The following is a 13,427-nucleotide window of genomic DNA, read 5'->3' on the forward strand; positions in this document are numbered from 1 at the left end:
AAAACAGATAAGCAAAGGTGAAGAAGGTGGAACTGATGAAGCCAATCTTGTTCTCCCTTGTTGGTACTGTCTTGGTTGTAGGCTGCAACCACCATTACCACTGCATTTCTTTACGAACAAAAGAGGAATGTTAAGGGGTCTGCTTTCCAGTGGCCATGCACTGCCTCAGGAACATGCCAAGCCCTTACTGCCCCAGGTCAATCACTCTCTAAAGGCACAAGGGCAGAGCTGTCCCTGGCGTGCAGTCATTCAGCAGCTGGTACCTGGATGATCACTCGTCGGCGGACAACCCTGGTAGTTACCATCGCCTCCTCATCGGAGCTGGCCTCCAGCTCCCCTAATTCCTCTGTTAGCTCCTGGGGAAGGATAGAAGTATTGCTCTGTTTAACATGCTAAGGAAGAACTTTACTACTGCTTCTAGCTTTAGTGCACACTGTGTTCTCAAAGTTCTATTCATGGAGGCTTTGAGGGAAAAAGAAGTGGGGGTTAAAATAAGAGTGATCCGAAACTTCAAAAATAATTCAGTTGTTTGGCTCAATGAATGAAAAAAATTCCAAGAGATGTCAGAGAACATCTCTGTCAAAATCTGTCCAAAGAAGTGTCTTGTCTACACAATTCCTCGTACTCAAACTCCTAATAAAAAACTAAATGTAAATAGAGCATAATGTGCAGCTGTGAGCTGTTAACAGTATTGTTTAGGCTTGGAATTTTAATTTACCTGTGTAGGAATATCTCATGCCTATCGCAGAACTTTCTAAAGGAAATCAAAATTTCCTGTAACAATTGCATAGTCAGTAGTACATCTCCCTAGCATCCAAAAAGGTAGGCTATGAATAATATTAGCCTCATTTTGCAGAGAAGTTGAGATGTGAGAACAATCAGATTTAATAGGTTTGGCCCAAATCCAGAGATGAGGATGAGAACATAATTTTATATTAGAACATGTCTAGGAGTGATATATATAGAATCACTTTCTCCTCATGGAATGATATTTTTTAAAAAGAGAAAAGACAAGTCATTTTGCTTAACATAATTTAAAATACCCAAGTTAGACGTAGACATTCTTCTCTGTTAAAGAAAAATATCCAAATCTAAACTAAATTACACATTAAATCAGGAAACTACTGCCTAAAGATAGGGTCAGCAAGAAGAGTAATTGAAATTGGATGTCTAAGTTAAGGTCACGAGAAGTTAAGGGTCAAAATGTGGAGCTTATGAGAGATAACTGGAAGTTCATCAAGAATAAGTAGAACAAGCCTATATTAAATATGTAGTATGTAGAATAACTTATCAAAACTTATTTATATGCACAGAACAGATTAAATATATGAATTATCCAGGTAATTATTTTAAGACTATATTTTACTTAGCCTATGGATTCTTGGGCTAAATTTGGCAACTTTTAAGTCCAGATAGCAAATATGAATCATTTTTACTCATATTCATTTAAGCTAAGAACTTGAGATGAATAATTCTGTGGAAAGACAAACTTGGAATAAAAATTCATTTGTGGGATGAATTCATTCTTTAAGGTAACTGCCAAAATCAGGAGACAGTTCTCATCTGCCTGAATCTTTCTTGATTTAGTTGTGATTTTAGATAAATCCTGGTAGTAGATGTTACGCTTATAGTAAATAAAAACAAATGTAGATCTTAACCATAAGGATACATTGTATTACTTTTGTCCCCAAAAAGATTTCATTTCTTTCATATAACAAATCTATATTCTAAGCCTTGTATTAATATTTTTATAAACACCTTTAAATATAAAATGCCTTTAAACCCTATGACTTTTTAAAAAGGGAAATAATGCCTACTGTAATTTACAGCAAGTCTAATTCTAACAGATTTTCATCAATCTTTGTATATGAGAGTTATTTAAAGTGCTGAGTCTTGTGCCCTCCCTACTCTTTGGAGCTCTCTCTGATTTTTGAGTTTTGAAGAAAGATCAAGCTCCCCAATTAATCATGAGGTATGTGAACTACATGGATCAAGTGCTGGTTCAAATACCTTTCTTAAGATGGTCCAACCTCTCTTCACACCTTTAAAATTCTCTTAGTGACAGGCTATAATGCAATCTCATGTCACTGTTGGGTATTTGGTCATTTCAAAATAGCAATAAGATTCAGCTTAATGTTCCTTTTACAACTTATTGGTAAAATAAATCTAAGGAAATCTAATTTGGAAATTATCCCCCTCAAGGGAGGAAAGTTCGTTGGGGAGTGAACTCCAACAGATAGCCATAGTTTGTGAGGTCCTCAGGAGACAGCTCAGAGATCTATCAGGTGGGATTGAAAAATACAGTGAATGTTTAAATTTAAAAATATTTATTATAGAAAAAGTCACATTGTCATTACTCCCCCTCAAAATCCTACCCCTCACTTTGAACACAATTATCCCATCGTTTTTGCCATTTTCTGAAGCAGTTCTGGAAGTCTTCTTTCATGAATGTCTTTAGTTGCACTGCCCTGGCTGCCTCGATGTCCTGAGTTGATTCAGAATGTTGACCTTTCATGGTAATTTTAACTTTGGGGAAGAGTCATAGTCACATAGTGCCAGATCCAATGAATAAGGTGGATGAGGACACATGGTAATTTTTTTTTCAAGGCTGCCTTTCCTTTGAATGGTGCTCAGCAATGGCGTTCACTATAGTTTTGATCATACCTTGTAAAGACACTGCTTCAGATAGGAAGAAAAGGGGCAAAGGGGAAGGAAGTGGGAGGGCTAGGGGAAAGGATAGAAGGGAATGGGATTAATATGAGAAAATGGAAAAATAGGAACAAAATCTTTGTAAATAGGGAGGAATAGAGGGGTTGAAGGGGGCGCTGGGCAAGGGTGAAAAATAAGAACTAAGAGAGACTACGTAAAGGTGCAAATTTCCAATGATGAATGTCATTATATTGTATACCTAAAATGTACCATTGATTAAAATGAATAATCAATAATGCAAAATAGGAAGAAAAGGTCCAAAGGGGTAGGGGTAGTGGGAGGGGCAGGGGAAAGGAAAGAAGGGAAAGGAAAAATGCTGAGAAATGGAAAAAATGGAAATAAAGTCTTTGTAAATAGCTAAGGGTGGAGGGCGTGAAGGGAGGGCTAGGAATGGGGAAAAAATAAGAACCAAGATGCATTATGTTAAGGTACAATTCCCAATGAGAAATGTAATTGTGTTGTATACCTACAATGTACCAATAAAAGAATTTAATTAAAAAAAAAAAAAAGACACTGCTTCAGAAAGTGACAAAAACAATGGGTTAAGTGTTAAAGTCAGGAGGAATATTTTTGAGGGGGGTTAATACAATGTGTCCTTTATTGTAATAAACTTTATAAAATTCAAAAATTAACTGTATATTTTTTATCACACCATATATTAAGACTCTGGCTCGGATATCCCATGGCAGCAGACCTACCTGAGCCAGCTCATCTCTATCATTAGCCTTCATGTTTCAATTTACCAATTTACAAAGATTATTGTTTTACCACCACATTTTCATTTTTCTTAGCAGAAAGATGCCCAGTGATAAAAGTAGGGCTCATGGTTCAATAGCTGGAATCAGGACTGTGTGCCATTCCTTTTTTAGATTCACTAGCTCTCTTATTTTGAAAGGATTATAGTCCAGGCTCACTAATCTGGGAAGATTTTATTTTAAAGGAAAAAAAAATTGGAGAAATGGAAACTAAAGGAGGGTTTATAGCTTTGTTACATGGAGGCAGGAAAATCTCACCTTTTCAAAAGCTGCCTCTCCGTCGAGTCTCTCAAAGGTGTGTGGCTGGTCCTCCAGGATCACAAGGCTGGTTTTCCCTGGGGAGCCTTCCCCCCTAGGTTCAGGGGGCTCTTTGGGTTCCTGCACAATGGGGGAGCCTCCCCACTCACTGGACACTGGAGACTGGAGGTCCAGCCTCTCCTCCCCAGGAAGGGTCCTGACCTCCTTGGGGGTCTTGCTGGGAGAGTCTGGCACTGCTGCGGCCTTCTGTACTTCTGTCTTTTCTGTACCTGGGGTTGTCACTCTGGAACAAAAAAGCCAAATTATATTTCATGGCCATTTGCATTTCTCCTGCTCTAGCAGGGAACCGAAAGGAAAGATGAAGTTCATCTTCATAGTTTATGATAGTCATAGTTCAAATTTAGCCAAGGGAGAGATTGGAAAAAACAACACTGTGATATATGGTATAGAGTTACAGCTCACTGGTGTGCACTGTATTAACAGTAACATCTTCTTGGGCTGGGGATTTAGCTCAGTGGTTCTGCTGCCTGCCTCGCAAGCGCAAGGACCCGAGTTCGATCCCCAGTACCAAAAGAAACAAACAAAAAAACAGTAACATCTTCTAAAGACGGAAATTATCCTAAGATGGATTAGTTTCCAAACCTCTACAAATCATGTAAGCTATTTCATGTTTTCTTTAATAACTCTAACAATATATTGAGGATTTGTGGAGTTTTGCATAACAAAGATTTATAGATAATGCTTTTGAAGAAAGAATTAAAATTTGGCAGAATTAAATAAATCCCCACAGGAATGTAGTTTCCATACTTATAAATATAAAGAGATTTTTTACAGTACCTTTGGAAAACCATTACTTAACAGAAGGATCTGTTACACTGAAATTTTTTACTGATGGAGTTTGGAGTTGTTCCAATGCAACTTTCATAATCTCAATTTCTAAGTAAGGAAATTCTTTGCCTTTTTTGCTCTTTTTTTTGGTATTTATTGCAATTTTCTGTCATACCATTGATATTAAACACCTAAAGGGCCTTTCTGATAGTTTCCTTTTCTTCTCATCTTTCCCCTTTTCTTCTCTTTCCCTCATTCTTTATGGTCTTCCTAAGACCTACAGGGAGATATGGAGAGGATGGCTCAGGAGAAGAGATCCTCCCAGTGCCCATTTAAGCCCCTTCTCGGGTTCCCGTGACCACAGAACAAAGCTCACTTGATGACAAAGGAGACTCTGAGATGCAGTATTATGACGCTATTCTCAGATTTCAGTTAGGGACACTTTTGCCTTTCTCTTGATCTGTTTTTCTTCAGGATGACCAGTGTAATTGAAGCAACTCTTTCTCCTTTGCTTTCACAAAGCCCAAAGCTTAGATTCTGAGCTTAACTGTGCTCTACAGCTTCTGTCAGCTAGAAGCTATTTGGAAAATGTCTCTTTACACCCAGTCTAACCCCATCCCACTCCATTTTAGTGCCCTTTTATTCTGCAAGGATAATTTTGTTGCGTTTATATTTTTATAGCAGGCAACGTGGTAGCTCTGTTGGAATATACTGGCTCACCACACCTATACCATTGCTATTCCTAATCCAAACCAGGCACAGCACAATGAGTATTTGAAGCTTTCCCACTGAAATGAGTATTTGAAGATATACGGAGGAAAGGAGGTACAGCAATCCTGTAACTGTCTTGTCTGTAGGAAATTTTACAGTTCAAACAATGCATGTGCAGGTATATTTTTGACCTTTACCCTATGTAGTGAGTAAAGTCTGTATAATTATCATAACTGTAGATACGGAATTGGAAACTCCAAGAATTTAAGGGCTGTCCAAGGTCACAGAACTGATGATCACTGGCCCACATGACACTGTCACTATTACATCTCTCAAGTGTATTAAGTGTATCAGGGCTCTTTTCCCTGTAGCTCTGTCATTCGCTATAGGTGGGGTCATTTTTAGGTTCTTTAAAACTGGCCCTGGGCCGGGGATTTAGCTCAGTGGTTCTGCCACCTGCCTCACAAGCGCAAGGTCCAGAGTTAGATTCCCGGTACCAAAACAAAACAAAACAAAACTGGCCCTGCTGGTATATGCCTGACCCTCTGGGAACATGGGCTGTTTCCTGGGAACCACATTTGGAACTCACAAGTATTCCTGCTGAACATCAGGCAGGTCCTGTATTTTCCCTGAGAAATCTTGTTGAACTTGCTCCCGGTGCATCTGGGGAGAAAGTGCCACTGCTGAGCTGTTCCCCTCAGTTTGGGGGACATAATCCTGGGAAGTGGGGTAACCCACAGAAATATCTTCCTCGGAGACGATGGGAGGGTGATCGCCAGCCCCATCCTCTTGGGAAACAGCTTGCTCCTCTCTCTGCTTGTGCTGCGTGGTACAGAGCTCCTCCTGAAGTACTGAGAACCCTGTGGGATAACAATTTCAATTGGGTTTTGTTTTGTTTTGTTTTTTTGTTTTTTACCGGGGATCGAACTCAGGACCTTGTACTTGCAAGACAGGCGCGGTGCCACTGAGCTAAATCCCTGGCCCTCAATTGAGTTTTTAATTGAAGCTCACCTATGTTAAATGCGTGTTTAGTAAGTAGCTGTCCTGTGCCATGTCCTGAGATGGGCCCATAGGTTAGAAAGATGAAAACACTGTGCCTGCCTTCAACATGCTGGTCATCCGGAGAGGAGGGGTCAGTTCAAATGCAGGGTGAGGGGCCACAGATGTCTGGGAGTGGACATGGGACACCATCCTCAGTGTTAAAGAATTTGGAAAGGAACTGCAGAGGGCACAATGTCTGAGGAGACCTAAAGATAAATACTGTGATGGCCATGGTATCACATTCAAGGGAGAGTCCATAAGAATCAATAATAAATACCTAACAAATTCTGAAGAGTCACTCTGTGCCTTGTGAGTACTAATTTGTTCAATCCTTACCACAAAACCTTTCAAGTCAGTGATTTTTTTTTTTTTTCATGCTGGGGATTGAACTCAGGATCTTGTGCTTGAGAAGCAGGCGTGGTTCCACTGAGCTAAATCCCCAGCCCAGTGATCTTTTTATGTAGAGTCTCTTATGCCAGGCTAAAGAATCTCACTATATCCAGGACAATGAGGAATCACTGAAGGATTTTTAGCAGAAGAGTGAATGACATTCATCTATTTATTTATTTACTCAACAGATATATATTAAGCACCAACTATGTGGTAGGTGCTGTTTAGATGCTGGGTACATAGCAATGAACAAGGCAGAAAAATTTTTCTCTTTACTGAATTTCTACTTCTAAAGATATATGTTTATTATTGTTGGGAGAAAAGGCAACCAGCCTAGTATTTCAGATAGACTAGCTGGGAAGGCTTCCCTTAAGAAGTGTTACCTGAGTGGTGACCTAAAGAAATCGGGAGAAAAATGTTTGATGGATCTAAGAGAAGAAAACTCCATGGCAGCAGGGACAGAAGGCACCAGGACCTCGAAGCAGCAGAGTGCTTGAGGTGTGCAGGGAATGGTAAGGCGAATCAGTTTCTGGGCCTAGAGAGAGTGAGGGATTAGCACTTATGCTGCACACTAATGTACATCGTCACTTAGATCTGTGAGAAGTAAGAGGCCACTGAAAAGAGACTGAGGAGTACAGCCAGTAAAGTAGAAAGGAAAGGAAGTGAGAGGGTGTCTGGAGAGCAAAGAAAGAAAATGTTTAAGAAGAAAAGATGATTTCTTTGTTACTGAGGGGTGAGGTCATTTGAACACTGAAAGGTGCCCTTTGGATTTGGTAAGAAGGAAGCAGTTGCTGAATTGTATAACATGGGCTGGAATGGATTAAAGAGCCATATCTTAAGTGAATAGGAAGACAGCAAGTGCAGACAGGAAACCCAGACTACTCTTCTGAAGACGCTTCCTATAAAATGGATGGAGAAGCAGAGTAGAAATTTGGGGGCATAGAGAATGAAAGCAGTTATTTTACCATATTTTGTTTGAAAAGCGGGACCTATTAAAGTACGTTTTAGTGCTACTGGGCCTGGTCAAGTTGTAGGATACTTGAGTGGATATTTGCAGGAGTGAGGTCCTTGATTGGGTAAAAGGGGATGAAATCTAGGACAAAAGAAATGGTGGCTTTAGCAAAGCAAGGACATTTAAAATAACAGGAGGGAAAGTAGAGTTTAGGCCCTGAGATGCACTTGTTAGATTTTGTGGTAGAAGGACATGGGCATTTGCTTGAAATTATAAGAAATATGAAGTATGGCTTTAAGCTGGGAATGAATATGAAGAAGAGAGTACTGGAGTTTGAAGGAAGAAGAGAAGGTGTAACATACAGATGAGAGAGAGAGAGTGAGCACGCAATGAGAATATATGAAAAAGAAACTTTAATACTGAAAAGGTGGTGGGGTCAGTGGCTAGAAAGCATAGAAAACATCTGAAGAATTATTAGTGGAAAAATAAGAAAAAGTATAATGCTTCAATTAGTGTACTGCTTGGAAGTAGTGTAGTGATTGGTAGTGATATAGTCTTGGTTATGAGCGCAGAAGTCAGTGACCAAGGTAGAATAAACATTACAAGCATCATAAGGAAGACACACATTCAGCAGACTCTGACCTTCACTATGGTCCAGCGTAATGGTCTGCTCAATCTCTGCGTAGCTGTGGCTGAGGCGCTCCTGGAGCGGCTCTGTGCTGGTCTCCATGAGGTGGACGATGTCCATTCGGTTGATCTTGGTGAGACATTCGATGAGGCTGGTATCTAAGGTATTAGAGGTGGAGCACTGGTTACAGCTGAGAAATGCTCTTTTGCAAAATCTTTCATTCAGCTACCAAACTAAATTTGTGAGCGCTGTTTAGGAAGCAGCCAAAGCCTTACTAAGGGCCTTTATAAAAAGAAGGCAAAATACAGACAGACATGCATAAAAAGATGGTACTTAGTGAATACAAACCCTAAAAGTAGAGGTGTCAGATAAAGTATAGGGGATCCAGTCAAATCTGAATTTCAGACAAAAAAAAATACTCTTTTCATGTAAATATGTATATCCTAAATATTGCATGCTAAATATTTATGCTAAAATAGTTTATGTTGATTATCTGAAATTTAAATTTTGCGCCCTTCTGCTTATATTTGCTAAATCAGACACTGCTACTAAATAAAATATATAGAGAAAAAAATGATAAGTATATATATCTCAAGGTAGCTCTTCAGTGTGACACTAAAGGAGGTGGGAAATTTAGACCAGCTGAGGGACAAGAAGCAGCTGTGGTCATCCTATTATAGTCCATGTGGTAAGAATATCACATACATCGAAAATCTACTTGATATTTTCCCACCACTTAAGTTATTTAGGAGTAAAGAAAATGGGAACTTAAGGTAAGGCTCTACCAATAAAACAATGACAAAGCTGGGCACGGTGGTGCATGCTTGTAATCTCAGAACTCTGGAAGGCTGAGGCAGGAGGATCACAAATTTCAGCCCAGCCTGGGGAACTTAACAATTTAGCAAGACCCTGTCTCAAAATAAAAAATACAAAATAAAAAGAGCTAGGATATACCTCTATGTTCAATTCCTACTAATGCAAAAGGAAAAAAAAAGATATAGCACTTGTGTCCATTAATCAATATGTAGAAAAATTTAAGATTCAGTAACATTCGTGTTAGCAACTAGCGCTGGCATCATTTCCCAGTGGTTAACACTGCTCACAGGCATACAGTGTGAGACTTCATGCTCGTGTTTGTTTTAGAAATGACAGCAGCTTGTTCTCATTCAATGATGGGAGTATTTCCAATTGATGGGTAGCATTTCTTCAGTTTATTGTCTTACAAATTTGGGTTGTTGAACAAGACAACAATTTCTCCCTTTAGCTTAATACCTTCTGCTCAGAGTACCACACTCACCTGTAGCATGTTTCCCATCCCTTTCCAGCCAGTACTTCAATAGTGCGTGGCTCTGGTCTTGAAGGGAGTTGGGGTTCTCGATTCGAATTTGATGAATTTGCTCCTCAGTGAAGTCCAGTTCTCTTGCTAACTCTAGAAAATACTACTTTGTAAACACATGGCCTTCAAAGGTTTGAGTCTTTACACCTTGTTTGTGATTTCATAAGTGAAGTGTTCTTGTATTGCTGTTTGAGTTCTTTTATTTCTACACATCAGAAGTGGCTCACACACGCCTTTATTCTTCTAGTACTAATTATGGATCTTTCACTTAATATAATATTAGGTATAGGATTACTGAACCTTTCTCTTAAAATTGGGCACAGAATTGATTACTTCCATAGTAGAAATAGCAAATGCGAAACTGTGATGATAAAATATGCATAATTTGGGTCCACTTGATTCCAAAATACAGACAAGACCATAAATACTTGCTTAAATTCTTGCCAAGATACTAGAAAATAGATGACTGAAAACAGAAGAAATAGGCTATTTCCCACTTTGGGTCACCATGGGTGATATTTTAAATACTACAAAATCCTGTTTCTGGGTAATTGGAGAAGTATCTGGGTATATTTTGGTGTCAGGATAAATGTCACAGGAATAAAAGGTCTGGGAAGCATTAATTGACCTAGGGAAAAAGCAATGTTTTCTTTTAGGTTCTACCATTGACATTCTATGTAGATGCTTATACATTGTAGTGTGTGTGTGTGTGTGTGTGTGTGTGTGTGTGTGTGTGTAAAAGAAGTAACTTCTGCTGTCAATTTGACAATATCTTCATTTTTATTTTTTTGAGACAGGGTTTCCCTCTGTAATTCAAGCTGGCTTTGAATTCACTATGGCCTCAAGCTTGTAGTGATCCTCCTCCCTCAGCCTCCTGAGTGCTGGGATTACAGGAATGTGCCACTATGTCTCGCTTGACAGTATCTTTTTTTTTTTTTTTGGTACCAGAGATCGAACTCGGGACCTTGTGCTTGTGAGGCAGGCAGTAGAACCTAAATCCCCGGCCCAACAATATCTTTTAAAATTAAAAATATTTGTGCCTTGGGCCGGGGATTTAGCTCAGTGATACTGCTGCCTACCTTGCAAGCATAGGGTCCAGAGTTCGATTCCCAGTACCAAAAAAAAAATTTTGTGGCTCAACAGTTTTATTTCTAAGAATATACCCTATAGATGTATTCACAAATATATAACAATGCACAAAGATATTTCATTGGCATTAACAAGAATAGTCTAAAATCTATTTATAAAGACTATTGATACTTTATCAATGACCTTCAAAATAGAATTAAATAGCTATTTAAAAGAATGCAATAGATATATCTGTGCTTAAGTTTTTGCTTATTTTTATATTCTAGGCATATATATAGGCATTATATATTTTTTCCGAACACCTGAGAAAAATGTTAGCTTTGAAGTATGGGCCTAGAAGACCAGAAGCAGGTGAGAGATATTATTTCATTTTATATCATTCTGTACTGTTGTAGAGTTTGAATTTGCACCTAATATATCCAGTGATATTTTAATAGCCTATCTTCCTATAAATCCTCCAAATAAATAAGTCTGACCACTATTTTAAAATTATTAAAAGTGAGAAAAATGACTCTGCCTTTTGTTTCCAGTCATTTATTTTAAATTATCAATTATCTTTAAAAGTAATATGTATTCCTGTTCAAATCTTTAATAAATTGAAGAATTTTAACTTTATATTGTTTGTCTCAATAAAGTAGTCACAAGTATATGAAAAGAAACCAGGTCTCAGACTTAGAAAGAATGAGGAACAGAAAGAAACAAAAAGAAAGAAAAAATAAAGCTAGACTACAATCTTGCTGTAATATGGTAAATTACAAGTAGATAAAATCTACCAGTCATAATTTGTAAATAAACCATATTGATTTTATAATTTACTTTCTTTTTATAAATTATTTAATATATACTTTCTATCCTTAAACATTCCCAATTTTCAAAAAGTTAATGAAACATCTTTGACATTCAACATTCACCCAAAACAAATTTTCTGAAGAAATCTGATTTAAAGAATTTAAAAGCAGCAGCCCTGGTTAAATCTCAATTTACATGTTATGAAAATTATGTCTAACAATGGCTTGTAATACACTAACCTCTCCCAAATTTAGGTATTTACAACTACCAAAGGGGGATGATGAAGATTGGTGTATTCTTAAAATCTTCAAATCTAAGGCTGCTCTAAATTTCAGAGACGATGATTATTTCTCACTCTCCCACTCTGAGCTTGCTCTGGGCTCCACCAGTCGCTAATGCAGAGGTTGGATTTTCTAGTTTATAGTTTATCATTCTTTTCATGATTCCATGTAGTCTTCCTCAAACAAAATGAAGGGAAAAATCTTTTTTCATTCCTAAAGACCCTTGGCTGATGCATCTCCATCATTTAAACCAAGCAGGTTTTGCTGGAAAACTGGTTCACACTTTTCTTACCTGTCCAGCTGAAGCCCAGGTGATCAGCAACATAAGCCAGCCTCTCCTCGATCTGCTCTTGCTCATCCTGTGGATCTACAGAAGGTCAAAAACAGAATGGCCAAAGGTTGTCTAAACAGGAGAGGAACCACAGTTTTGACCATTCAAAGAATGGAGTCAGCTGTCCAAATATTTGATAGTAGCACATATTAGCTATTACAGTTTAGATAATATTAGATTGTGTGTTTGCCTGATTTCTGGGGTGGAATGAGGAATAAATCTAATATGACCCATGAAAACCATCTGCTTCCATATCTCTTTAATCAAGACTAGTTACTGGATACAATTATATGAATTTCGGACTTCTAGTCATCTTAGGATTTCTAAATTATCTGAGAGGATTCTGCCCTCCAGAAGACACTCATCTTGCTCATGAAACACTAGAGTAACCCTAAATGGGACAAAGGAGTGGAATCATTGGTTAGGATCTCCTATTACTGTCTGTGGAGGTAGAGATCATTTCCGGGTCATGTCAGAAAGAAATCGCATTGGAAATTCACAAGAGATCTTGATTGTGGGTGGGAGACCATCCTGGGTTTATTCTAGTGTGTCCAGAAATAGCATGTACCTTGTTCTTGATTACCTTGGAAGAAGAGAAAATAAGAGCACACACGTTTGTATATGTGTGTTACATGAGTATGCACATAATGTATGATTCTGCCTGTTTACTACTAAATGGTATAATCCTCTCACAAACTACTAATTTTTCCCATTCACTCTTAACTCTTATGGATTGATAGGAAGCAGTTTAGAGCATGGAATCATGAAGTTTTTTATAACCCAAATTTAAGACTAATAGTCTTCATTGTAGAGATACTGGAAGTCCAGAGGCTACTTCTCAAAGCCATCTATGGTTTTCTTCTTTACAATTCGAAGAGCCATCATTCCCTCACAGTCAACTTAAACTGTGCAAAGTTTGAGTTTTTGTTGTCTGCTGCATCTAACTGGAGTACAGTCTCAATTCATCTATCATGTAAACAAAAAGCATATTTTTACCTTATATTTGTTTGCTTAAAGTGTTTACCAATGGAATCTGAAATCCAATCTTTCTGAATCAAAAACAGATCCACAACAATTGGAATTTCAGGATATGAGAAATCTTCTTGAGCAAATGGCTTCCTAATAATTACAAAATTGTAAGTACAAATTATTTTCAAGTGCGAAACGATAAGCAGAGAAAGCAACAAGTCCTCATAATATAAAACAAAACCTCATATAGTCATGTGCAAAAGAGCAAAAGTGCTTAATTTGAGGCTGAGCCTGGGACTTCAGAACAACAAAACTCAAAGCTTGCATGGCCTTACGTGCAGCAGCTAAAGAAAGGCAAGG

The 13,427-nt window shown here is 38.1% G+C and overlaps 1 protein-coding gene across 44 annotated transcripts in view; it reads right to left on the reverse strand.

Moving 5' to 3' along the window:
• Positions 1-13,427, reverse strand: part of Ank2 (ankyrin 2) — a 567,339-nt gene that overhangs the window by 9,269 nt on the left and 544,643 nt on the right. For 34 of the 44 annotated variants that reach the window (XM_087198843.1, XM_087198849.1, XM_087198848.1 and 31 more), the window contains 6 exons: positions 12,060-12,134; positions 9,570-9,701; positions 8,287-8,430; positions 5,851-6,121; positions 3,723-4,005; positions 264-356 (listed from right to left, as the gene is read on the reverse strand). In XM_087198843.1, the coding sequence (XP_087054969.1) occupies positions 264-356; positions 3,723-4,005; positions 5,851-6,121; positions 8,287-8,430; positions 9,570-9,701; positions 12,060-12,134 (998 nt within the window). The remainder of the gene's footprint in view (positions 1-263; positions 357-3,722; positions 4,006-5,850; positions 6,122-8,286; positions 8,431-9,569; positions 9,702-12,059; positions 12,135-13,427) is intronic. The other 10 variants (XM_087198856.1, XM_087198831.1, XM_087198851.1 and 7 more) reach the window with 3 other exon arrangements.

The sequence above is a fragment of the Heterocephalus glaber genome, unplaced genomic scaffold, assembly GCF_053883595.1.
Source record: "Heterocephalus glaber isolate CG9 unplaced genomic scaffold, H.glaber_assembly_v1.0 deba00001688, whole genome shotgun sequence".
Classification (NCBI taxonomy): Eukaryota; Metazoa; Chordata; class Mammalia; order Rodentia; family Bathyergidae; genus Heterocephalus; species Heterocephalus glaber.